General features: G+C 37.4%; 2 protein-coding genes and 1 non-coding gene across 5 annotated transcripts in view; 2 read left to right on the top strand and 1 right to left on the bottom strand.

The window, feature by feature from the left end:
- Positions 1-13,365, bottom strand: part of banp (BTG3 associated nuclear protein) — a 39,120-nt gene extending 25,755 nt beyond the window's left edge. The window contains exons 1-9 of the mRNA XM_055037994.1: positions 13,275-13,365; positions 10,844-10,922; positions 10,584-10,693; positions 10,275-10,474; positions 10,086-10,175; positions 8,436-8,608; positions 6,518-6,757; positions 2,023-2,181; positions 675-796 (exon numbers count right to left, since the gene is read on the bottom strand). Of these exons, the coding sequence (XP_054893969.1) occupies positions 675-796; positions 2,023-2,181; positions 6,518-6,757; positions 8,436-8,608; positions 10,086-10,175; positions 10,275-10,474; positions 10,584-10,693; positions 10,844-10,913 (1,164 nt within the window). The 5' untranslated portion in view covers positions 10,914-10,922; positions 13,275-13,365. The remainder of the gene's footprint in view (positions 1-674; positions 797-2,022; positions 2,182-6,517; positions 6,758-8,435; positions 8,609-10,085; positions 10,176-10,274; positions 10,475-10,583; positions 10,694-10,843; positions 10,923-13,274) is intronic.
- On the top strand, positions 13,348-27,753 carry fbxo31 (F-box protein 31). 3 transcript variants are annotated; one of them, XM_055037979.1, is made up of 11 exons: positions 13,348-13,436; positions 18,380-18,795; positions 21,654-21,725; positions 22,068-22,154; positions 23,523-23,599; positions 23,763-23,930; positions 24,065-24,139; positions 24,631-24,740; positions 24,827-24,980; positions 25,192-25,556; positions 26,052-27,753. In XM_055037979.1, the coding sequence occupies exons 2-11, from the start codon at positions 18,459-18,461 to the stop codon at positions 26,272-26,274; spliced, it is 1,668 nt and encodes a 555-aa protein (XP_054893954.1). In that variant the 5' UTR covers positions 13,348-13,436; positions 18,380-18,458; the 3' UTR covers positions 26,275-27,753. The 3 variants fall into 3 exon arrangements, with proteins under 3 accessions (XP_054893954.1, XP_054893942.1, XP_054893945.1); XM_055037967.1 differs by lacking the exon at positions 13,348-13,436 and adding an exon at positions 14,368-14,433; XM_055037970.1 differs by lacking the exons at positions 13,348-13,436; positions 22,068-22,154 and having other exon boundaries at positions 18,214-18,795.
- Positions 14,382-14,454, top strand: trnar-acg (transfer RNA arginine (anticodon ACG)). The gene has a single exon. It is a non-coding gene; the product is annotated as a tRNA-Arg (tRNA).
- Positions 27,754-27,997: the final 244 nt, after the last annotated feature.

A 27,997-nucleotide genomic window follows, 5' to 3' on the forward strand; every position in this document is an offset into this window, starting at 1 on the left:
ATATTAATTATATTCCATACTGGCACAAAATGCAGCATTGGTCTAGAATAGTAGCATCTGTTTAATTTCAACATACAACTGTTTTACCAGATTGTCATTTCATTTAATTTACAAATAGTTTCTGAAGCATGATTTTGCTCAGTCATTTGAAGTTTTAGATGTCTTTGATTGCTTCTTTACTTCTTACAGGAAGAAAACAAATCCAGAGTTATGCTTTGTGAGAAAACTGCTCATAAGTTTTCTCATAAGGTGTTTAATCTCACATCTATTGTTGTAGCTCAAGGGATGTTTTAAATCGAAAACTTTAAATGATTTCAGGACACTGGGAATTTTGTTTAACAGCCCACCCATATGTCGCAGTGGGCCTCAATGTGACCTTTGGCCACGACGTGTTAATGGCCGATCCATCACTCAGCATCCGTTAAGTCTTTTATTAATTTATAGGTTGGTCAATATTTCCCCAGTGTCACTGTAGTGGGTGGTATAAACTATCCCAGTCAGGCTCTGTGGGATTCCTAAATGAAAGTGAAACCCAGGATGTGGGAGATAAAAAAGCGAATGGAAAGCCAAATTTTAGAAACTAATATGTAGGGATACAGAAGGAGGTCTTGTAATTAAGAAAATGCTTTCCGAAAGATTTACAGAAACAGAAAAATGGAACATTTGATACGCACCACCTGGACCTGTCCATCTTCACCAATACGATGGAACTGGACCTGCTGATTGGCCAGTGTGTAATGCAGGGTCTGCTGGGTGGCGGTCTCTATTTGAGCAGCTTCATCTGAGATGCCTTCCTCTGCACAAAACAACAAAAAGAAGAATCAGTGTGGAACTTCAGAGCACAAAGTTCAGTAACCCAGGACAATTATATCGACTCAAATATGAAGTATCTGTAGCCGGAAGGCGTCATAAAATTACAAAATTCCAAAGCTCTCTGGTTGCTGACAATTCAAGATTTAAACATAATGTTTGTGGTCTAGCAACAACATTCTCAGGTTAGTGATGCACTGATAAATACGTTGGTTTTCACTTGATCAGCAAGTCAGACACTGAATATGTGGATTTTTTTTTCATACCACCTTTATGAATCAAAACTAAGAACTTTTAAACTTTTCAGTCAACAAACATCAACCTCCTGCATAATCCTTACATTTGAATTTAACAAAAAAATCTGACAAAGGTCACGAACACATTCCTTGGATAACTTTCTGCTAGATTAAAAATTAAAAATCACTACGTCTATCAAAGGACTTCAACATTGGCCAAATAAAGCCTGCAAGTTATCCCGAAAAAAAAATATTTAAGCAATAAAAAGTCTATTTAAAGAAAAAAATAAATGATCACTGCTTCTAAGTGAAGCTGGACTACCTTTCTGTTATAGAGTCATTTGTTTTATTTTCCATACACATCACTACATAATACAGACATTTTGAAGATTAACACTCCCTCTTATCGTTCATTATTACAGATGTGTGGTGAATTACATATCAAAAAATGTTTCTCAGTACTTTAGCTGATAAGGGATGGGAGCCCAGATGGCTAATAAAAAAGCTAAAGAGCTTGTTTCACACAAATGAAAATCCTCTTTTTCAGTTCATTAGGATGGAATTTGAATCCAAACTGAATGATTGATTGGTCCCTGTGTGTGTGCTACATGTTGACGGATGCTTCAACTGAACTAGCATTTGTGTTGAACACACTAGGGTGTGCATGGCTTGAAAAGGCAGGGCCTGACAATCCGCCCCTATGGTAGTATGGGCTCACAGGATATTAGGCTTTCCTCTGCAGGCCTGCTTTTCTCTGGTCAGAGGTGAGAGGTGATAACTCACAAAAAGTGGGAAATACAGAATGCTTTGTGTATGGACTCTAAACAGCTGCAGCGCTACACTAGACAGCTACCCATTGGTTCCGGTTGCATAAATGCGTTGATATATAGTTGATAAAATAAGATGTATACATTATGTATAAAACCAAAAACTATAAAATATACAGTTATACAGCCACTTGAGATCTATATTTTACCTGCCACTGTACTGCGTGGAGTGCGTTTGGAAAAGCTCTTCACTGCCAGGCTCTGGCCCCGCTGTTTGCGTCTCCAGGCGGTACGACACTTGGAATCGATGCTTTGCTTGATCCTGTACCAGTCTGATTCAGAGATGCCAAATTTGTGGAACAAGTGGCCTGAGAAGACATGGAAACATTACATGTTGCAAGTGTATATTGGTCATCTCACTAATGAGTAATTTTTTAATAATAAAGCATGAGGTTTATACCTTTAAATGCCTGCACCAAGTTTACATACACTCACCACATAGCATAATTCTCATTTCAGATTTTGGAATTGAAATTTATTTTATTTTATTGGAACTATTATTTTTACAATGTGGAAAAATTATAAAAATAAATAACTTCACATTGTTTTGAAATGCAAAATGATTGTGGAATTTCATTAATCCACATGGAGGCTCAAATATATTTATATTTCCTGAATACAATTTGTGGAAAGTCCCTGTCCAAGTTCTATGTTAACAGAACCCTTTTGTAGCCATAAACAAGTTTCTAGAATAACCCTAGGAGAATATTTCTTTTTTTGGTGAAATTTGTGGAGTTCATTTGTAATTGGTTCTTTCATTACATGTCATTTTTAATGTACACGTGCAGTTGGGTAAAAAATGCCATGTATGATAGCTGTCATTTAATTCATGTGGATCTGACGTAAAACTCAAAGTAGGATTTGACGTATCGATCCTCGTAGATGAACAATCAATACTTTCTGAGGAAAAAAAATTGATAAATATTGTAGACTTGATAAAATTACACAGCCCTAATGTATATGTATATATACAAAACAGCCAGCAGAAAACTTTTAAATTAAATGTCTTGGTAAAAGAAATGCCGAAATAATCTTAAAATCTGCATTTTTGAATAATGCAGAATGCAAAAAATAAATGTGACTCAACATCAATTTTTAACCACCACAAAATCTACAGGTTAAACATAATTTAGTTTAAGTATATAATCAGCACATTAGCGTTTAAAAAGTGAATGTAATCACTGTCTGAGTCCAGTTTCCGATTCCACACCTTTTGGCAAGTTAACACAAGCCTAACTGTGACTTTTCCATCTCCCTGCATGGAGATATGTACAGGTGTATTCACTAGATGACTGGAGCCACATTATAAACTGTTAAGAGGGCGAGGGCCAACTGACAGCTCATTTCTATTTGGGTTAGCAACACAGTTACAACCTTTGCTACTTGGGGATAGAAAATAAGACAGTGGGGTTATCTGATGCTACTGGTATGACACTATACTGCAGTCCTTCTGCACCTGATGGGTCTTGCACAGGCAAGTCAAGCAGGTGCTCTTTCATTCTTATTTTATCTTTTTTTTCCTCCCCTTCAAGGCATAATGAGTCAATCAAGAGTGAACTAGCCCTGCTCTTGCCTTTGCATACTTCGGTGTCACACCAAATCCGCATGTAACTGCACATATGAAGTGCAAAGGTACAAAGGCAATATAGGGACGAAAGAAGAAAAACGTCTTTGTGAACAACGCAAATGGAAAACGAAGAAACTCTGGAGGATAAAAAGCAACAATTGTGTAAAGCAAGATTTTTTTTTTAACGCCATTTTTAAAATTACACATTTAAATGTTGCACATGGGTCCTCACAAGAAACACAAATGTGTGAAAAAGGAACATTTAGAGCTATAAAGAGAAGTTCAATGCGTATCCCCAACTTGACCTCTGCACAGCTGGTCAGCTGGCCAGAAGTGGGTGTGAAAAACAGATCTTTATCTATAGCAAATGGTGAGTAAAGAGGTGTATGGAGGTCTGGGAGTAGGAGACATGGAACAATGTCCAACTGAAGTGAGATGTACTTTAGATACACGACGTGGAAAATAAGCACTGAACATGTTGATGTTTTTCTCAGTAAATATATCTCTAATGAGGCTATAAACATCAAACATGCATCAGCTGTAAATAAGAACCCAACAATTCCAGACATCCAAAGAAATAAAAACAGATTAAATTACAAGTAATGAAGTAGAATGACAGAGAATAAGCACTGAACACATCCAAAATGTATTCAATACTCAGTGGAAAAGCCTTATTTGGTAGCAAAACCTCAAGACGTCTCTCTTATGGAGAAACTAATGGAATACTCAGCTGGTAATGATCCATTCTTCCTCACAAACTGTTAAATGTTTAAAGGCCCCTGGGCCTCTTCTATGCTCTCTAATCTTCAGTTCTTTTAATAGATTTTCAGTTGTGTTCATGTATGGTAGCTAACTCAATTATTCTAGCAGGTATTCTGAAATCAACTAACATCTTCAGATGTTACCTGAATAGGATGAATTTTCCTATTCATCCCTCTTTCAGTTATACCTCTAAACATGATATGTGGAATGACAAAGAGCTCAGTTTTGTAGAACTGTGGCAGTCAGTTAGCAATGCTGACTGCCTCTATTTTGTTTATATACCAGAGTATCTTCCCCCCGTACTGTGTTGCTTTGTTCAAATGTGCAGCAAACACTGAATAAGCTTCAACATACTTTTTCTTTATAAGTGGGGTCCTCTGCAGTGAATTTTAAAATGAATCTATTGTGATTCAGTGCATTACCAGACTTCATTAGAGAAAAACTCCAGGTCTTCCAAAGCTCTTTCCAAGTGCACTTTTGATATTGAACAAGTTTGTCATTAATGTTTCGATACTTCTGTCAGAAACCATCCCAGGAGCACTGAGTCATAGCTGCATTGAGGTGAAATGATATTCTTCCCACTTCATGATTATTGCTCCAACATTTCTCACTGGAATTTTCAAAAGTGTAGAAATACATCTGAAACCATCAGCATGCTCTTCAACAATCAATATTAAGATTTTGAGAGAGCTCATTGATGCTTCTTGTGTGATGCCTTGGTAATAAGAAGCCTTTAAAAAGGCTTCTTATTAAAGGCTAATGGCCTCAACTACAGCTAGTTGAGGCCATTAGTAAGACCTCAACTAGCTGTACTAACTTCATATGTCAGACAGCAGGATTGTTTTCTAAAAACTTCCCCCGCCTTCATACCTATTTCTCTTCATGCGTTCAATACTTACTTAGTATCATTCTAATTTAATTCATGCAACTTAATTTATTGACCTATTTGTTTGGATTTCTTTGGCTGTGTCGATTACTTGGTTTGGAATCAACATATGGTTTGAGTATTATGTCAATAGCCTCATTAAAAATATATCTACATGATGTGTTCAATACTTACTTTCTGGCTTTATTATGTCATGAAGAAATATTTCATTAAACTATTTAAAAGAGGTATGAACTGTTAGAACATGTTACAGTTGATGACACTGCTGTTATGACGGCTTTATGAGGCTTATAAATACAAAAGTCTATTTCTAAAAGAGTCACTTAAAGATAAATCTGTCAACCACTGAAGGCCCAACTCTTCTCAAAGATCTACTGAATTGAGAGTGACTCCATTAACATCTTTCAACCCGACATGTGCATGTCATTTAGAGTTTGGTATGTACTAAAATGTGGTGCACATTAATGCGTGTATGGGATGATGAATGCATGTTGTTGTAAGCCACCATGGGAATACAGACTGTGGTTTGTTTCAAAGATCCATTCAACTCTACCCTGTAACGGAACAAGGATGAAATGTGGGAAGGTCTCATAGAGTTAATTTATTTCTACAAGGAGCCATGATTTCAAAGTAGATTTTACAACCTTTACTTCTATTTTACAGAACTAATGTAGTAATCATAAAACAGGAGGTAGTCTGGGCCATTTTAGAGGGTTATATTTTCTCTTTAACCACCACAGATACACATCAGAATCACCTACAAATTCAGTGGCCTTTTATATGAAAATTCTCAAAAGGTTTCCTCTACTCAAACTAATTAAGTGTTTTGGACTACTTTTCACAATACACTCTGAAAAGATGGTGAAGAATTAGATGATGCAATGACTCTTAATAAAGGAGGAGGACTCCATTTTTATTATTCACCTTAAACTCACCTCAGCATCCAGATGGTTGGAAACTGCACACTCTGCATTAGGAGGTTTGCAAGTTCCTTTTTTTTCAGTTTTCGTTATTACTGTGTTAGATGGTACATGTTGAATAGGAAGTGTATAAACCAGCCTTACAAATACATATTTAGTTTTTCATTATGTGAGACTAATATGTGAGACTAAACTATAATTGTCTCTAAAGAACATAAAAAATGCTGTGGCACAGACTGCTGTGCTGGAAACCTATTACTACAATCTTAGATGTTCAGATGTTCTGTTTAGCCAACACAAATTGCTAAGATTGTGCAGCTCAGATGCACCTTCCAGACATTTTCCAAGTGGTCCTTTTAGGATGCCTAACACTTCTGGAATCTCATATATGCAAATTAAAGTATTGTGAACTATTTCTCAGAGCCTGCTGTACCTTTTGCTTGACATAAAGTGAAGTTAAGTGATGTAGTTCCTTGTCAATCATAAACCATCAACGTTTCATGACTTACATCGGATGCCATAGATCATGAGAGGATCTAGTTGCTTCTTTCCATGTTTTCCTTGCCCAGAGAGATTTGACATTGCCTGGACCTCCCGGTGGAATAGGTAGTCCAGCAGTGTCAGAGCCATTTTCTCTGCCGTGCGGCAGTTTGTGCTGATATAAAGCATGTCAGAAGGAGAAATTGGACAGCGAACCCGCATCTCTGAGTTGTTTTCATCTCCCAACCAAGTACCTTCTGGATAATCTTCTAAAAAAGTAAGAGAAGAAAAATAAAAAGGAATCAAGAAAAAAGAAAAGGAAAGGGACTTCTTGAAGCACAAGCCTCAATATTCTGCTGCAATAAATCCATGCGAGATGTGAAGCACTTAGGAAAACCTGTCTAAATCTCTATAAAATAAATTTAAAAGCTTAATTTACACTACCGTTCAAAAGTTTGGGGTCACATTGAAATGTCGCTAAAAGCACTGTACTTTTCAATGAAAATAACTCTAAACTTTAAAGAAATACACTCTATACATTGCTAATGTGGTAAATGACTATTCTAGCTAAAAATGTCTGGTTTTTGGTGCAATATCTACATAGGTGTATAGAGGCCCATTTCCAGCAACTATCACTCCAGTGTTCTAATGGTACAATGTGATCGCTCATTGGCTCAGAAGGCTAATTGATGTTTAGAAAACCCTTGTGCAACCATGTGCACACATCTGAAAACAGTTTAGCTCCTCACAAAAGCTATAGTACTGAATGGGGTGACCCCAAACTTTTGAACGGTAGTGTATATGTTCCACTATAGGCTTTAATTCGCATGTTGACAAATATTACAAAAGGTATGCCCTGTCAACATAAGATTATGTAATACAACAGCACCCCCATGTGGTTGTATAAAATAACTGATTCAATTCTGAATTTGTAAGTTATGTGGTGTGATAGTTCTGTACTGCTTACCACTTTTACACCATATCACACAAATGTTACCAATGCCATCTATGTATCAAAGAGCTGAAATAAAATAAACTAAAAAGGTTGATTTCCCTTTCTTCAAAAATTACCCAAAAATCATTAATAAACTAAATATAATCAAGGTTTTATTTTTGCTTTGTTAATGTAAAATGAAGCTGCAATCTCTAAGCTGAAGCCAAGCCACTTAAGCTTAAGCATCAACATGCTAAGACAACAACATGAATATGGAAACCAGTTAAAATAGTCACGTTATCCCTTTCAAAAAAAAACACTGAAAAAAAAGATCTACAGAGGTTGTTTTGGGGAAATTCAGTGATTGTAGTAGTTTTTGCTAATGGGTTTCACTGCTAAAAGAAAATAGATGATGTAAAGATGCAGGCCAACATAAACTACCAAAACCTGGAAGGAACGACAATAATACCATGCAGAAAAATTTAAAACAACATTCTTATGTTTTATTTATATTTCAAGCCTCTATGCATTTTAAGTCTGTCTTAATCATGGAAGTCTAGCAAGGGGCAGAGGTTTCAAATTAGCTATTGCTACAAGCCTGTTTAGTGTTTTTGCCCTTGTTTAAAAAACTAATTTAACAAAAAGTTGAGATCATTTAAAAGAGCTTTTTTTCAGCACAGTAATATTTTAGAGTTAAATGTTGTGATTCTTTGAATGCAAAAAGAAAGAAAGAAAAAAAATCACAGACGTTTGTAATCATACATCTAATTTAAAAATTTTACTGACAATGATAATCATTTGTTTTCTTTGTGTTACTGATTATCCTAATCAAGACTTATCAAACTTTCTGTGCCTAAGCACAATCCCGCCTTCAACATTATCAATCCACTCATTCAAATCCATTTACAATCTTAACTCTGGACTTGAAAAATAAAAGCAGCAAATAAAACAAAACATTAAATATAAAGGGTGAGGGCAGATTGAGATTTATGCTTTAACAGACTAGGTCTTACCTTCTGCATTGAGTGTGATAAGTGTGATATTTTGACCATTTTGTGCACCACCTGACTGACCACTGTTAGAAACAGAGTCACTGGCCTCTGAGCCGCTTTCTTGTTCCTCCTGACTCTCTTCAGCACCCGGCACTTTAACCAGAATGGTATTCTGTCGCCTCCTGGCCACTGTGCTGCAAAACCAAAATAAGGCATTTGACATGCTGATGCATCCCAGTTGTAACAGGCCAAATATACTGGGCAAGAGGATGACTTGTAAAAACTAGGAATGCACCGATTGCAATTTTCTAGCTGATCACTGATTACCAATCCTTACAAAGCCTGATCTACCGATTCAGATTTTGCCCAACACCATTTTTTTTTGTCTGAAATGTTGTTAAATATAGCAAGAAAGTCTATCAGTTGGCAACAGCGGGGTGACTATTGTTAACTGAAAACTTGCAGACATGACCTGGAGGGCCTGTCTGTCAGTCAAACCTCTCTCACTCCACAGCAATAAAGGGCAGTGGTTAATTTTTAGACCTTTACTCAAGTATATAAGATGGGGGGCAAGATCAAAGTCACATGTAAGTATCAGAAAGTCACCAATCTCCCAAGACTAAGGAAATTGCTGCCAATTAATCAGGGCACCTCTAGTGAAAAACATTTTTGAAGTTTTTTTGAAGGTGGAAACAACCAAATTTAACACTTAACTCAAAATTCATTGTGAACTCTCTCTAATCCAGAGTTAAGTCTATACATATTGTCTAAAGTATATACAATCTCACTAATATTTGTAGTGAGGTTGTAGCCAGTCTTACACTTCTAGAATATCCATTGATGGATATTAATCTCCCTTCTTTGCAAAATTGGTAAAGTCTATATAACACATTGGTTTTCTGGGACAGACTTGGCTTTAAGCAAAGTCAGGAAATTTCAACTAGACTTTAAAGGTCAGTCCAAACATATAAAGTTCATTCCTCCAGTTTTTATGTTTGTTTAGAATAATTGTTCTGTAGAAAAACCCAATTGTGTTGCTGTCGATTTGAGGTAACAGTTGGTTAAATGTTCGTGGGTTTGAAAGCTTTAACTTGACCTTTACGAACATGGTTCTCATCACGACAACAAATACCTCAGTTCTTGTCTCATCTGATCATAAACCTTTTCTCCCTTAGACATTTGATTAGTGGATCTGAGCAGTTGGTTAACTCAGTCAAGCCCAAAGGTGTCAAATTTGAAGCAGGGGGCAACCCATGTTGAGTCATTGAATGTGGACAGCACTTCCCAGTTTACAGTCAAATTCAATAAAATAGCAAATTTTAAAAACAACAAATGCTGACTAAAATGTACAATTTTATCAAAGAGAAATAATAAAGCATGCAGAATAAAGCTGTGATAAAAATAATAAATTAACTTTTAGTCCCTGAAGGGAGACAGAGTGAACTATATTTTATCAGCACAGGGATGATCGGCTTCATTCTAATCAATTTTTTTCAACAAAGATTTAACAGTTGGAGAAAATTTCCAAACTGGTACCAGTACAACAAATATCACTGAACAAAGAGGAGGGGAGTAAAAAAACAGAATACTGACAATTCATACTCGATCAGATGATGTTCCCCAAACATCCATCTATATAAATATAGATCAATATAAACGCAAATTGCTTACTTGCTGAGCAGATTTTCAAGCGGAGTGTCTTCCTGGTTTAATCCCTTTGTGTGTTCTCTGCTAACAATCACATTTGTTTGGGGGACAACGCTGAAAAGGAAGATTGAAACAGACATGTAAAAAACAAATTTACAAGATCAAAGCACAAAAATGAAAAAATAAATAAATAAAAAACACTGGGGAGTTTACCATCGAACTTTGTTCCAAGTTTGAGTGGCACCCTGAGGAGAACCAGCAACCATAGGAACTTGTACAGGACTCTTTGCACAGGGAGCCATGCTGTCAAGTTTGCGGACAAGGACTTTGCACGTTGCGTCCAAGGACTGTAGCTTTGATTCAATTCCTTCTAGGCGCTGACTAATCGACTCAGTGAATGAAACCAGAACATTCTGGGGATAGAAATGGTGAAGAAATTCATACATTTAATCAATCCAACAGGAAAATTAATAAAAAGTCTAGATGATTTAACCATGTAAATAATTTATAATTTATTAGTACCTTAATAAAAGATAGTTCTTGATTACTGTTGTTGTTGTCCTGACTGCTGCTTAGTTTCCTCTTTTTCTTCTGTGGCCTTTCTTCACCGTCTTCATTACTATCCAGCAAATCTGCAATAGATCAAATACAGAGAAATTGCCTAAACATTTCAGCGAGTTCCAAAAACCTAGTTTCATCACATTCAAAAGAGAGAAGAAAGCGCTGAGTAAGTCACCGATCAATAATTACAGAAGAGATATGTCTCTACACAGTGTCCTTACCACTACGGCCATCCTGGTTAAACTCCTCCACTGTTATTTGTACTATTTCATCCAGCACTTGTCCAGACATTGTTCACAGCTGAAATAAGACAATGAGAAAATATTTACCATTAGTATGTTGTTGCACACTTTGTAACTTTAAGACAAACGTGGCTTTACGTTTAGGCTTTAACTGGATCTCCATTTCAGAGACCTTCAGCCATTTCCAACCCCATGTTATGTCAGCCATTTTCTCACACTGACAACCATCCTCTGATCACACCTGAACCTCTCTAAAAACACTACCTTACAAAAGTATTAAAATCTTTTAATATTTCATTACTTTATAATGACAAACTTCCATATATTTTGGGGGGATTTGTGTAATGGATAAAGAGGAGCATAACTGTGAATGAATAAAGATCTGAAAAGCGTGCCAAGCACTGGTATTCAGTTTTTTACTTTAATACTCCCAAATACAGTCTAATTGCCTCCAGAAGTAATAATGTTAGTAAATAGATTTTGAGTTTATTCTAGAAATAATAATAAAAATGACAATGAAGCTATTCTCTAAAGAAACAATCACACACCATACTTTTCAGAATTTTATTTACAAACTTTAACAAACTATGAATTATTTCATGCTCTACTTTGTGGAGATTTATCAAAGAAATTCTATAAAAATACACTAAAGTTTTTGACTGCGTCAAGGCAAGACTTAAGTGGTATGAGGAGCAATGAAGTTGTAATTAAGTCTTTTGAAAGCACTTAAAACATATTGACAATGTTTGGGGCAGCGTGTGGAGTAATTGTGGAGTGGACACCACGTGTGACAATTGTTGGTCAGTAATAGACGATTGTTATTTCAAAAAAGTTTTTTAAATAAGAATGCTATATCAGATATAAACTCTGGAATAAATTTAAAAAGTAATTTATATGAATAGTAAAAATTAAACATGAATTTGTTTGATTTACTCATGTGAATGAACCAGATAAAAAGAGAACATATCATGATACACACATTCAACATATCTGCATAACATACATGCGTATATGATGTATTTCAAAGCAGTTTTCAGTTGTTTCAGAAAAATTCTGGCTTTGTTTAACACATGCGCCTGAACAATTCAACACAGATCTTTTGCATTAAACAAAAATCTAAGTCATAATTGATTTAAAAAAAAAATTTAAATCACATAACAAGGCTGTGTTGCCGTGTCTGTGTGCATAGAGTGGTTCAACTATGAACCACGCTATAAAGCAACGATAGATGGTTACAGCTTGTGGTTTGCAGATATTTGGAAATATTTTATAAGCAGTAAAACCATGAGTCAAATGACAAACATTTCTTCAAGGTGTTGAGTCAGAACTTGACAAAATGACAGTGGTCATGATGCTGTGGTTGATGAGTGGCTTGATACCTATGAATGGAATGCAGCACATCCTGCAGTAAAAAAATTATAAAATATTGAGTCCCTGATAAATTATGTTCCTGGATCCATATCTAACTTGCAGTTAGCTATATCAGTCAGTTCTGAAAACTACAGAAAAGGCCCAAGCTGCAGCTTTTTCGTTTTAAAAAATACATATAACGGATGGGGTGGGAAATGTTTATTGAACTAAATAATAAAACGTACATCACATAATATAAACATTGGTCATAAAAAGTCCAAGTATATCAAACTACATATGAAAACTTTACAGAAAACCCCTGCAAGAAAAAAAAATCACCACTAACATTATTTATGCATGAAAAAAAAATTCTTAATTGTGGAGTAATAAAAGGTATTAAGTATATTGTAAAGGTATGATTTTTCTTGCTATCATGTTTAAATGACAACAAAATTAACACATATGAGCACATTGACATCAATAACCGTGCTGGACTTTTCGTGCTAGACTTATTGGGTTATTTTTGCCAACAGTCCGGACTGGATCAGCCTTGCATTGTATAATCAACAAATTCAGCTCTTACTATCAGTAAATAGAATCAGGTCTTTTGACAAACCCTTATTTTAAAATAGATCTCCACAGTTAAGATTTGGGGCTAACAGAGTGTGCGGGTACTCTACAACCAACACGAGTATGGGCGGAAAATAAACATGCACTACTCGTGCATTGCTAATGTTGTAACGATGGTAAATTTGCCAATGTTTCAATAAATGCATTCCCGATCAAAGCCAAAACTAGACCCGGAGCTAGCGGCTAATGTTAGCAAGAGCGCCACAATCCTATTTGTGAGCCGCCTTGCTAACAGCAAAGCTAAGGAATGAAACCAAACGCTATTAAGGCTAGCTTAGTAGTTAGGATGCTATGGGGCCTAAAGGCCGCTGGACTGTAACGCAAGAATCACATAAAGTTAAAAACAGCAAACAAATGACATTTTAACTCTGCATCTTCGACCCTAGCTCTCACACAGCGACATGCACCGTGTAAGATTGGGTTATATTACCGTGTGAATGACGAATTCTCGTGTTGTTTGTAGAGATTCCGATAACGGCGTCGTTCCTCGCGAGAGATGGGAGCCTGCACCTCAACCTGGCTGCTGCTTCACTCTGCTCAGTAATCTGCAGGGGCCGCACTAAACATTCACAGCCGCTCGATCGAGAGGAAGGTTAGCGACCATCTAATTGTGGAGACTATTTAATGCTGTTTAGAATGTTGATCGATTAATAATGTCAACAAATATCAACTGCATGCCTTTGTTTTATTTATGTCACCACATAAGATGTTTGCTTAAAGTGTTCTTCATGCTTTTCAAAAATCGTTCTATAATTCCGGGTGGTTGTGTTTAGTTTTTTTTCACCCTACTGAACGTTCTCCACCCCCTAATGCTAAGGGTTGTAAAAGTTGTACTATTTAGCAATATATGACCTAAATTTTCTTAAATAAGAAAATAAAAGCTTAGATAATTTACTTAGCTATGTGGTGGCAGTCGTTCTGAACGAGGAAAAATATTTAGTATATTTTTCAATACTCTGCTTATAGTACACTGTAACGAAATCTTATTTGATTTTGACCAGCAGGCGGTCATGAAGTTCTGATCAGGGGTCATTTTCTGACCCTTGCCTCATGACATTTATGGGCATGATATAACAGCTCTCAGATACAATAGAACTAAATAAAATTGAGAATGGAGCTTTTTAACGACCACTATCGTCATTAATTAAATTTGTTACCGACAACGCAGTTCGTTAGCACGCGATGACTTAGTTTAGTGGGAATGAAATTTTTTGTTTGATAACTAGAAATTCAAGTAGAAATGAACAAAATGGCAATGCGTGAGTATGAAATGGACGAATTTGCAAATGCACAAATTTACCATGTGCTGCTAGAACAAGCACTGTCTGGGGAAAACGAAATTACAGCTGACTTTAAACGTCGGTGTGTTTGACCCAGAACTTACAATATTAAGATGAATTAAGAATACCCATTGTATTTACAAGTGTCGGTTCGTTGAACTTTCGCCGATAATGTAAGGAAATAATTTCTGATATAGAGAATCTGTGTGGACACGTCATCTTTCGAAGTGAATAGTTGTTGATAATTCGTTCGTTCCGGGCCAGTGGCGCAATGGATAACGCGTCTGACTACGGATCAGAAGATTCTAGGTTCGACTCCTGGCTGGCTCGAGTGTTTTGTTTTTTGTTTTTTTTTCAGTGTTAGGTTTTGTACATTACGTTTGGCAGCCTTCACAGACGAAAATCAGATTCATTTCAAGACAGGAAGAATAAGACCTAGTAGGTCCTACATTCACCATTAACAACTTTTAAACTATTTTTAGAATTAGTTTTATTTATAATGTCCTTTATATATCATATATCAATTGAAATCTCAAAGGGCACATTCACTCACTAATGATGGCAAAATACGGGATTGTATCTTGCTTGTATTTAGCTACAGCAGCCCTCGGGCAGTCTGACTGTCAATTAATAGTAGCAAAAAAAGGTGCTTGCATTTAAATAAGGTGTTTGTTATTGTCCTGAAAAAACAAATCTGTGGATAAAGTATGAATGTTTACTGTTGACAGGGCTGGATTTTATGAAAGGGGTTTTTAAGGCAGTAGCCCAGGGCCGCAAGATTTGGGGGCCTCAACAGTTTAGGATGTTTTTGTAATGAACATATTATTAATACACCTTACATAAAACTCATTAAAACATATTACCCGTTTTATTATAGTTCCTTCCTGTTAAAGAATTAACAATTTCCTATGGCCATAATCAAGTGATATTTGTTATATATATATATATTATTACATTAGCGCAAAACAGATAAACTGAATTAAATTGTTTCCTCCTGTTTCTATTTAAGAAATTTATCTGGAGGTTTTTAATGATAAACTTTGTGGTTGTTGTTTGTTTTTCCAGCTTCAGTTTCTGTCTAAAGCAAACTGGGCAAAGATCAAAGTATCTCCTCATTGTCCCATTCCCCCTTGGTGTTCCCACAAGTAAAAGAGAAAATAAGCTGCAATTTAAAGCCCTGCAAAGTGAAAGGTTGAACTTAGTTTCAGTTTCTCAGACGTTTCCAGATGAGGTAAAGATGTTCAGCTCCTTTTCATCATCTGGCTGAAGATAAAAACTCACTCAGATGTTTCTGCTCTGCTTTAAAGGTGCAGTGCCTGACTCCACAGAGACGTGTCTCTTTCAGTAATAGTGTTTTATTTCTCTCTCAGCAGAGGGAGGTGACCTTTTCTTAACAGGCAGCTTCTTATTCCACATTTCTGCGAATTAAACACTAATTGAGCAGAGTGCCGGCATGGCTCAGATCAGACAGGAGGTTCTGGGAGAGCTGCTCAGTCTTCCGAGGCCGACCAAATCCATTCGGCTGTGACGCAACAGCTGAGGCCTCAGAGCACGACTGCCAATCAGCTGCCAGTATTCAGCGTTTCTCTGGCTCTTAAATTGTGGCCAAACCAAATCTGGGGAAACATTTACATTCTGGACTGCAGGAGAAAACCAGAGTACCAAACCAAGGCATCACCACTCTAAAGGCTTCTAGAGGGATTTGAACCCACAACTTTCTCTGCGTAACCACCTGCTCTATCCTCTAAATCTTCCCAACAGTTTCTATTTTCACTAAGACCAGAGAAAGTCTCTCAGATCGCCGTTTTCTGTCTTGTCTGTCCCCACCTCACCCACTATGATCTACATCCTGTGATTGATGAACAAAGCAGTAGGGACTCTCTTCTGAAACCATAAATTGAACACATTTCATTGTTAAAACCATGAGCTCGTTAGCGGCAATAATTAATAATTGGAGACTGTATGATTTATAGAAGACATTTCTGTCCCAACCTGCTTCTGAAAGCTGAGAGAACAAAATTACAATAGTGTCAAACATTAGTACAGCAAAAGTTTGTTAGTGAATCATTTTAAAGGTATTAACAAAAGTTTCTAGAGGTCCCAGGTCAACCAGCTCCTCCACATTTACAAATATTTATTGAGTAAGCTGAGGAGAACTTCTACTTAGATCCAAAAACACACACTGTTCTGACCTCCTGTCAATACACACAGATACGTTACACATTTACTCATTAGATTTATGCAGACGGGCTCAGTGTGTTTTTAGTCCTGAAGCTGCAGAGGCGAAATCAGAGACGGAAACAAGATGATCCAGGAGGATTCCTGAAGGATAACAAGATGGGAGGGCGATGACAACAGGACGGGTGCAGGTTTCAGGTCTAACCCTTTAATGTCTCAAAATGAGACAACAACTTTTCAAAAACTCACACATGTAAACATCACTCAAATAACAGCAAAATATTTGCAGTATTTCTTGAGTTAGACTGCTAAGAAGGTTCCAAGAGTCATCTGGGAACTCTTCCAGGGTTTTCTCCAAAACACCTGCAGAGCCTGGAGGTAGCACTGCTGGGGTCACCCATCAGAGCCCACTGTGGGTTTGGGTTAAAATATGTCAAGTCAGAGGTGCACCAACATGCATCTTAATTCAAAAATAACAGTGTGTGCAGCTGAGGAACCACAGCCAATCAGAACGCCAGACCAGGAGTAGCTTTTATGAAGAGAAAATAACTGAGAAAACAAAAAGTTTGCAGTTGAAATAAATATTGCAGTAGAAAAAGAAATTGGGAAAAAGTGATCGATTTGTTGTGACCTTAACCTACTGTACAGCAGTATTACTTAAGAGATAGATCAGGATAGCCTGAACTATTTTAAGTCTTTTCTTAATCAACACCATAACCATGATAACACTATAATGCAAGAACAATAAAGATCAATAAATACTAAATTCTAACAAACACTGAAACTGGAAGACATTTTAGATATCTAATATAAACAATGAAATGAAATGAATTACAAAGTCTCCAAACAAAACTGTTCTTCAAAAATGAAAAGGGTTAGTTGAGACCCAAAACCAAATACCATCCAGTTTTTGGCCAAATGAGAAAAAAGATTAACTCAAGGGGGATATAAGGCTTTTTCCGTCAGTGGTTGGGAAGGTGATGCAGGGCTTTTCTGACTGTCGATGAAGGGTGAAATCAGAGGTGAAAACAAGATGATTCAAGAGGATTCTTGAAGGACGACAGGATGGAGGTCATACCCTTTCGAAAATTTATGCTGGTAAATATTGCTTAAATGCCTGCAACATTTCTTGAGGAAGACTGAAAGTTTCAAGTCAAAACAGAGAACTGAATCAGGAAGCGTCTTCCTTATGTGCTCGCCCAGGAACACTTCCAGGGTTTCCCCCAGAAAACCTGCTGAGTTCAATTGTAGGGTCACTGAGGTCATCCAACAGAGGATCCTGACAGACAAGAGGACAGAAAGACAACAGGACGGGTGCAGGTTTAAGGTTAAACCCTTTAAGAACTCAGAATGAAATCATCACTTTTCAAAAATTCATACTTTTAAATATCATTTAAATAACAGCAAAATACCTGCAATACTTCTTGAGGAAGACTGCTGAGCCCCGTGGAAGGTTCATTAAGGTCATCCATCAGTGGGGGGTCGATAAAGGCCTTTTGTGAATACTTTTGACACCTCTGGAAAGAATAATTCAACACGTTTGCACTAGTGTACTGAATCTTTGTGATTTTGTAGTTTGTTTGTTTTTTCCGTGGTTTGTTGAGTTATTGCTCTTTTCTTGTTCTTTGGGGTTATTGTATTTAGGCAGATTTTTTTTAAAAAAATTTTACCTCTAATTCACACTTTTTAACTTCCACAACCGTCATGAAGAAATGAGCTATTCATATACGTGATATGTACGTATTTATCCCTTCTGAAGTTTTTACCGGCTAATGTTTCTAACATGAAATTCTAACAAAATACATTCAAGTTTGTGGTTGGATAGAGGAAATGTCTAAAAAGGTTTTTATGGATATGAATACTTCTGGAAGGCGCTGGGAATAGTTTGTTTTGAAGAGTCAACGTGACTATCATATGACAAAATGCCTTGCCATAGCTCGATCCTCAAGCGAGCAGTGTGACGTCAGCTCATGTCTCTCCCTATGCTCGCGAGGACTAAAGAACATGACTGCAGTTTGATGTGTTGTAGTGATGTAATTTTAGCCGTTTGTTGACTACGGATGGCTGTTTGTGCCAGGCTTTGCGGAGTCGGACAGTCCCGAAGGTGCCGGAGACGACAGAGGAACGACCAGCAGGACCAAGGGAGCGATTCTGACATGGACGAGGAAGAAGAGGAGAGGATCGTAGGCCAGCGGAGAAGCGACGCAGGTAGCCGTGGAGGCCCCGGGCGCGTCGCCGCCGCCGCCGCCTCGGCCGCAGCCATTGCAGAGCCAAGTGACGCTTGTGAATATGGAAGCGGTCATAACACCAACAGAGGAGCCTCAAACACTGGACCTCCACACCCAGAGTCATTAATGGAATTACCTCCGGAGCTCTTAGTGGAAATATTCTCTCTGCTTCCTGGAACAGTGTTACCAAATGTCGCACTCGTATGCAAAAAATTCAGACAAATTCTCAACACGGAAACCATATGGAGAAGACGGTGCGCGGAAGGTAATGACGATGATGATGATCAGACCTGAAAACTACCAACACAGTCCACTGAAACATTCACTGACTGAATAATTTCTTTATGAATCCTGTCAGCTACAGCTTGCCACAAAAATATGCTGCCATGGGAAAAAAACCCCCAGAGAATATCAAGTAGAGTACAGTGACAACATTATTATCTAACTGCCATAATAGCCTGCTGCTTTACTGGCACCTGCCAGCTATTCTCTGCAGTTGATAAGACTTAGCTGATGCGGGCCTGATCCTTTTTAGCATACACGTAATAACTTAAGACTGTTTGCTTAGGAACCACATGCCACAGACACCAACAATAAACACGTTGGGAAGCTGTTGATGTAATGTTAATCGGTGGTGCGTGAACAATTTGTGGGAAAGATACTGACTTTAAAATCTATATGTGTATTTTAAGTAATACAGATTAAGAGTTAAGTGCTTTTCTTATCAAATTAAACTCAGTAAAGTCACCCAAATTAAATGTGCTGATTTCCAGTTTGCTGAATCTCAGTGTTGTGAAAAACAAGTGGCGCTCAAACTTAACTGATCAACTTTTCAGTAATTTTTCATTTTCATAATAAAATGACACAAAACTGAAATCACCGGGTTAGAGCAACACCGCTCTTTCGATGCAATTTCAATATGTTTCACACCCTAATTTTTACAAAAAGAAAAACAATCACCATAATCTTATTTTATATTTGCTTTTTGCATAAGTAAACATGTTGCACAACACATTTTATGTGCACAGTAGAAGCAGTGCCTTCTACAGCTACAGTCCCAGTTTGTTCATTCACTTTCCCTTCTAAAAGCACTTTCTTCCACCAACATTTCACTCTGTTAGTTTGACTCCATTCTTGTGTAAGCCTTGAGTGTGTTGCACAAACACAGATGAGCAAGAACATCTAAAAGGAACATGCATTTACATTGTTATGAGCTCTGACAAGGATAATTTTTGGAAAACATACTTTGCTTTGATAATCTTCATCCTACCACTTATGGAGAGAGACATTACGAAATGACTGCAGAATTGGTTTTTGCAAGACAGTGGTATGTTTTAAATATTTTAAATAAAATATTAAGTAAAGAAAGAAATGTCCATATTTAACTTTTTGCTAATCTGTTTTAACCACAAAAATGACCTGTATTTAATTTAACATTTTAGATTCTAAAAGGAAAATCTAATTATTTCAGATTTTCCTGTGGTAGGTTCTGATGAGAGCATCCAATTATCAAAACATGCACAGACCCATCCCTCATGTTGTTATGAAAGTCTTTATCAAAAGACTTTCTATTCATTCTTCAGCCTTGTTTAACTTTAGAGATGCATGATTAGTCTTTTTGCCAGGGGACTATGCCAGGAAATTACTAAAAATAAAATCAAACTTTACTTGCAATGCAGTGGGGGGTATTAAAGCACCAGCACTTAGAGGCAAGCTGCCCAAAGCATAGCAGAAATATTATTCCACAACAAGCAGGATTAATCTTCTCTCAGGATTGGAGAGTAGCAATCAAGTTAAAAGAAACCTAGTGGTGCACCGATTGCAGTTTTCTAGCTGATTGCTGATTACAAGTCTTTAAAAAGCCTGACTTGTTGATTCCTATGTGGTTGTTGCTGTTTTGTTTTGTCTGAAATGTTGCCAAGAATAGCAAGAAAGTCACTGAGTTGGCAACAGCGAAGAGACTATTGTTGACTGCAAATTGGCATACGTGACATCAAAACTCTCTCACAGCAGAAAGAAAGAGGACAGTGGTTGATTTTTAGACATTTTCCTAGGTAGATGAGATCACTGAGTAAGATTGGCTTCACAGGTAAGTATTGACGGATCACTAATCTCCCAAAATTAAGGACAGTGAGGCCAATTTATCGGTGCACCACTAGTGAAATCAATTTAAAAAGTTACACTGTTTTTTATGTTTGTTTTGTCATGTCTAAAATGTTGAAGTATGCAGTTACATTTTTGAACACTGGCAGCTTTTTGTCTGGTAATGGTAATAGTCCATTTTAGCCTACTTTAGTCTGCAGGAACTTTACCTTTAGTTGCATCTCTTAAAAATTCCAAAGTTTGACATGCCTCAATGGAGTACCTTTTGAGTTTTAAACACTTTTTAGGGTCAAACAAATTGGTCAAAACTGGAATTTGCACATCAAACTTTAAAGAAAACCAGAAAGCAGTATGATGAGAGGTAGATTAATATTATGTAAATAGCTATGTCTTGGTTGGCTTCCTTAATTTTTTTTCTTCTTCAGGTGAAGGATAAAATCCTGAAGATTATATGGCACCTGTAGTGGCAAAAGAGAAAAATACCCCCACTTTTGCCTTTTTACTATCATGGAAAAACTAAACAATAATATGTAAAGCAATTGAAGCTGAACTTCCTATGATAATAGTTCATTTGTTGTTTACTGAACTGCCTGTTTGCTGCTTTATTATTAAAGCTGCAGAATATAACTTTTACAAAGAAATGTCTTCCATATTTGTTTAAACTGTCACCATGTCAGCTACGAAAAAATCAAGCAAATTTACCTCCTTCCACTGCTACTGTTGTGGTCTGCAAAAATGCACCACTGCTGGTCAAAAACAACCATTTAGAGCCAGGAAGAATCATGCTGTACACGCCACTCAGTGAGCTTATGGCAAAGAAATGACTCATTTTATAGTTGGGACATAATTTGGACTTTATTTAGACTTCTTAGGAAAACTATTCAAAACACAAATTATATGCAGATCTGTAAACGCAGCTCTTGAAATTCAGACTGTGTGTTAATGTCCATGTTTTATGTTAATTTTGACAAAAAGTTTACTTTGTGTAGCACTAAATGTAATACACTGTTTTTGTTTCAGAGTTTGGCATGAGGGAAGACCTGCGAAAGATGGAAGTGACTGGAGTATCTAGCCAAGATCTCTACGTTAAACGTCAGTTTCACAGTTTTCTCATTGAAACTTACTGAAGTACTAAATCCATCACTATTTTATGTCTTCTCGGGCATCTCTTTCCTTCTCCTTATGTACAGTAACTGTTCAGACAGAATCAAAGGAGGAAGCCTTACTTTTTCATAAACTCCTGTTTTTCTCCATCAGTCTGTTCCTCATTTGTGCACTGGTAGAAATTCTAAGTATATTTGCCTTTTTTTTTTTTCCTTTAACGTCAACTGTTTGCTCCTAAAATGAGCTGTTTTCCCTCAGTAGTCTAATTCTGGACTGAACCCGCTTTGGTTCTGTTGCTGTTCTACACATACCTGTGTTGTGCCTGTGCAGGTGTCATCCCACGGGTGAAGTCTGGGCGCTTTATGAAGCTCCTACCTGACTACGAGCACATGGACTATAAAGACGTGTACACACACTGTATGTGGGCTGTTGCATCATGACGGATTGTGTGTTTGGGTCTTCGTAATGACACGACTTTGAAGCAAAGCAATTGAAGCTGTACTTCCTATGATAATAGTTCATTTGTTGTTTACTGAACTGCCTGTTTGCTGCAAAAAGAGAAGGCAGCTAAGTTGGTGTGCCACATGTGCTGTTTTGAAACTCAACTGTCTGGAACATAGAGTTCTGCTCTGAAGCTTGCTCATTGATTTGGGGCTCTTAATGATTTATTTCCAAAAAAATTTCTATGTTGCAATGCAACACACAAAAAAAATTCAATTAAAACTAAAGCGTGCATGAAGTGGGATTTATTTAGGTTTTTCTCTAATCCACACATGGCCAAATTTATGTATGCATGCAGGCTCCAATATATGTACACCCTCAATTATCTGGTTTAAAAATCCCTTAACAAGTTGCAGATGGACTTCACACCTTTTGCAGCCATCAACAAGCTTCTGGCATAATTGCTTAATGTTTAACCGTTCTTTTTGCCAGCCTTAGTGGAACTGGCACACACCTGGCTTTCCAGTCTCCTTCTGTTTATTCCAAATCCAGTTTCGATATGTTTTTGGAATATTTCTCCTGTTGGTACACCTAATTGTGTCCAAGTTCCAACCACCTGATTTGAACTGACTAACAGAAAATGGATTATAATGACTTGGTCTCGGTTCCTTTTCTTGACTTGGTTCATTTAGTCCAGGAAAAGAGCCTGCCAGTATCTTGAAACTGCTGAAACATTAGTTTCACTGACCAGGGTGAAGCAATGTTCACATCAACTCGGAGTAAATGGGTGATTATAAAAAAAACAGAAAGTTGTAATTATGAGTTTTAAAATCATAATTACATGTTTTAAAGTAATAAGTATGAGAATAAAAACTGTAATTGTGAGTTTAAATGTCATGATTTCAAATTTTACGGTCAAAATTTGAGAATAAAAAAGTCAGTCGTGGATTTTAAAGTTACAGTTTGGAGATCAAAAGTGGGTATTGAAAGTTTTAAAGGTTGTTTTTCAAACTGTCCACTCAGTACACTTAGAACTAGTAATTATGACTTTTATTCTTGTAAGTATGACATTTTCATGTGAAAATGGGCTTCCATAACAGTCTATGCAAATGCATCTTCAAAATCCCAAAGTGAATGTGATTTTGACCATGAAAAGTGAACATAAATGTCTCTGGCAATAAATTGACCATAACTTGTTTTAATTCTTATTGAGCAACATGATGCAGTGAGTGGTTTTAACTTCACTTTTATCACCTTTAACCATACAACATTAACTCTCAGGTGATTATGAGTGCAGCCCTGCTGAAACTGATTGCAGTGCTCTGTTGTTCTTTTCTTTTCCAGTGCTTCACCCATATAGGCACATTCTAGGGATTTGGCAGCCTGACATCGGACCTTATGGTGGATTACTCAATGTCGTCGTAAGTATTTCTGTTACTGTTTGACTCTGATTACAGTTGTTTTTTTTTTAAAGATATGTTTGCATGAAGATAAATTGACAATTTGAGACTTTATTAGCTTTCAGTGTTCTGGCAAAACTATTTGTTTGATTAGGGTGATTAAATAAAGTCATATTTCACCTAGGTGGATGGGTTATTCATTATTGGCTGGATGTATCTGCCTCCTCATGATCCCCGGGTGGAAGATCCAATGAGAAGGCGCCCGCTTTTCCGCATTCACTTGCTGGAAAGCAAAAAAGCCACCGTGGAGTGTATGTATGGACATAAAGGTCCCCACAAGGGAGACATACAGGTGAAAAAGCCCTTGAAATAAGCTCTATTGAATATGCAGGATATTGTACTTATAAGCAAAATTCTCCTTATTTGAAGATAGATGCTTAAACAAGTCGATCATTTATTAATAGATTCCATATTCTGTTATTTTAGACAGTAAAGAAAGATGAATTTTCCACAAAATGTAACCAGACCGATCATCACCGCATGCCAGGAGGCAGACAGGAGGTACGACTCTAACTGGTTCTACGACATCCTTTTAATGATTTGTTTTATATTCTGAGCTACTGTGCCCTGAGAAACATATTTCCACATTTATTAAGCTTTTTCACATATCACACATATTGTGAATTACGATCCACAAACTTTAATGCATTTTGATTTTATGTGACATACCTCGAAGGACAGCTTTAAGAGATTTTGCTGCTCTGGATTTTATGCAGGGATTTTCCAATAAAGACAATTGGATAGAAATGCATGCCACTCTGCAGATTTTTCCTGAAAGGATTTTTAATACTTTGAACCATTATTCTTTCAAATTCCACTTATGTGCTCAATTCTGTTAATCTATCACTTAAAAATCCCAACAAAAACATGGTAGTGTGACTGCACTCTGACAAAATGTGGTAACTTTCACATGTTATTAAAAGTTCTTTTTCTGTACTCTGTTGAATCTTATGAAAGTCAGAGTTCTCTATGTTCTTTATGTGTTCATGCAGGAATTTAGGACTTGGTTGGAGGAAGAATGGGGTCGCACACTGGAAGAGATCTTCCATGAACACATGCAGGAGCTCATTCTGATGAAGTTCATTTACACAAGTCAATATGAGTATGGTGATTTTTCTTGCACACATTTATTCTGTCTCTATGAGGCTTCAGTAGCAACTTGGTGGCTTTTGTCTTTTTTTTTTCCAGCAACTGCTTGACATACAGGCGGATCTACCTGCCTCCTTTGATGCCTTCAGATCTGCTGCGGCCAGGCTTATTCAAAGGCACATATGGAAGTCATGGCTTGGAGATTGTCATGCTAAGTTTTCATGGGATGTCTGCAAGAGCCACTAAACTCACTGTAGGTTTGTCCATAATCACTGTCAGAGGAATAGAAAAAGCAAATCTTTGGAAATAAATAAAAAAGTTCTTGTAAATATACCTCAGCTATGCTTTCTTATGAATATGCTTTAAAAATCAGGATTTTTTAAATCATTGTGTATCTGGAAATTGCCTTTTAGTGGAACCAATGCTCTTAATTACAAATAAAATTGTTCTCTTTCTTCTTTCAGGGAGACCCAAACGTTCCTGCAGGGCAACTCACACTGGATGTTGACCTGAGTCAGCCTGTGGACCTCCCAGAATTGGATCAACAGCGCAACATAGATGTGCTGTCACGGATTATATTGGGAATACATGAGAAAGTGCAAAGGGAGGTGGAAAAGCCAGCCAGCGACACCTCTGCTTGTGTCGGACATGCAGAGGAGGAAGCAGATGATGCTGCTACTGAAGCAACGGAGGTCAACCATGGTGCCTGTGCAGATGCATGCCAGACTGGCCCCAGCGCTAGTAGCTCTTCTCCTGAGCCTCAGCCCTTTGTTTTGCCTTTAGGGGTCATGGCTCGCAATGAGGTGTACCCTCGCACCTGCAGGAAATGGTGAGAACTCAAATAATAAACCCAAAATCCGCATTCTTAGTCCTCATCCTTACTTCTCTAATGGATAGGATATTCCAGAAAGTTTTATGGAATAGTGGGAGGAGTAAGGAATATTTTACAGCTGCACATTTGGATGTGAATAGTGGAATGGGAGGGTGGGAGCTGCATGAGGATGATTGACAGCGCTAAGACCCTCCTCCTTGCTCTGATTGGTTGTTTCTGACGAAACCAGACAGCAGGATCATAGAAGGCAGAAGAGCATGATTTTTTTTTTCTTTTTCACAAATTAGCTGTCCAGTACTATACGGTCACGACATAATGATAATACGTAAATATAGATAAATAACTAAACATTTTCTTATAAAAATTGCATACTGGTCCTTTAGTTATTTTGATTAGTTTCTTTGTTTGGCTAAAATGCACAGCTTATTATAACTGTAAACCAGCGACAATCTCTATCCATCAGAATGTTGATGAGTTCTGTTTGTGTTTCAGCTTCTATGGAACAGGTCTGATTGCTGGACACGGCTTCACGAGTCCAGAGCGCACGCCGGGGCTCTTCGTGCTCTTTGACGAAGACCGTTTTGGTTTCATCTGGCTGGAGTTGAAATCTTTCAGCCTGTACAGTCGGCTGACGGACCACCTGCCCCACGCCCACGCACCGAGCATGGAGCGCTTTGAGGCTATGCTGCGCAACATGCAGTCTTGGACATCCTGATGAATCGAGCTTTTAGCAAAATAACCCTTACACATGAATCACCTCCGTTGAGAACGTTAACGTCCCAATATCATTTACCCTAACTCTTAATGGTTGAAATTGGGCTTTACTGTGCTACTCTACCTGCTTGTGTCTGACCCTGACCTAACCCACTTATATTTCCCATATGCACTCTGAAGGGCCTCTCATGTCACTGTTTATCACCTCAGCCTGGTATGACCTTAATCTAATTCTAGTGCAGCATGATAACGGGTCACATAAAATGTTATTTATTCCCTGCAGACAAAGGAGAGCAATGATGCCACTTATATCACCCGTTGAGGATCAAACTGTATGTGCCTGTGATTCAAGAACCATGTCTGTACCCGATAGTGCTTGAAGCAGATAAAGGTGTTCAGTGTATTCCGTTATATCACAGTATTATACCAGCTTCAGTGCCGAACATGTTCCACGTGCATGCTGCGTTTATTTAGATCTAAACAGCACTGCATCCATAACCACTATCTAAACATGTTTGGTTTGTGTAAAGCAGCATGTTTTTGTTTTTGTTTTTTTTCCAGTAGGTAAATTAAGAAATTACATCTCAGGTGCTTCTCTTGATTTCAAGTACAAAAACAGAACATACAGTTACATTAAGTTTGTTCAGGAGAAAAATGCAAGGAATTATTTGAAAATTGGCAAACGTTCTCTATCTTCCATTTGATCAAACCTACATTAGCTAACTTTTATTGATTAATTGGTGACTGAATCATTTTCATAGGCGACACAACACTTAATGTGACCCCACCAAACATATTAGTCTATTATAAAAGCTGGAAAAAATATATTGTGATGCAATAGGTAATCTATACAGTAGTTTAAATTGAAGTATCCAAATGTTGTTTTTGCTTCTGTAAAAATGTCTCCATCTTTAAAATGTGTGTTTTCATGGCTGACAGTGTTTTGCCTGGCTTTATTAGCTGCAAACCTTTTACCGCCAATTCCCTCTATAATGATTTCTAACTCGCTGATCAGACCAACGGCTCAAAGTGCAACTCGAAGCTCAAAGTAACTCTCTGTGTCTCATTACGGCCATGTGATGGTGATGCCCAGTAGCTTTCCTACTCCAAGTGCACTTTTCTGGGCAGGTCAGTAAATCATGAAGACCAGCGGCCAGCACTTTTTTTTCCTTTTTTTTTTTTTTTTTTTTTTAAACCAGACTGCAGTTTTGCTAACATCTGCAAAACAGGTGTCTGCTGAAGCATACTTGATATGTCACATTTTTTTCACTTCATGTCAACTTTTTATTGAAATTCTTTGATCTGTAAACCCAGCTATATGAGTGATTTGCCTTTGGAAAGTGTTGCTTTGTAATAATACCATATGCTTGGTTTCATTGGAAGTTTTAGGTTTGACCTTTTGAACTGCTCACAGACTTCAGGGAGCTTTTCAGCTTAAGCACTCAGTAATAAAAATAAAAATGTAAATCTGTTTCTCATATCTTTTGTCTGTGTAAGTGTCCTTCGCGTTTCCATAGTGGTGTTTGCTAAAAAGTTGTAGTGCTGCGAAAAATATTTGCCTCCCTACAGATTTTTTTTCACACCTGGATATTTCAGATCAACCAAAATGTTCATAAGACAACCCGAATACATCCAAAATTCTGTTTCCAAATGATGATTTCCCTCAGGGCAACAAGCAGTCTGGACCAAACTGGCCCTGTGAGAATAGAAATCCCTGCAGCCCC

Source organism: Poeciliopsis prolifica, unplaced genomic scaffold, assembly GCF_027474105.1.
Source record: "Poeciliopsis prolifica strain line A6 unplaced genomic scaffold, Auburn_PproV2 SCAFFOLD001, whole genome shotgun sequence".
Classification (NCBI taxonomy): Eukaryota; Metazoa; Chordata; class Actinopteri; order Cyprinodontiformes; family Poeciliidae; genus Poeciliopsis; species Poeciliopsis prolifica.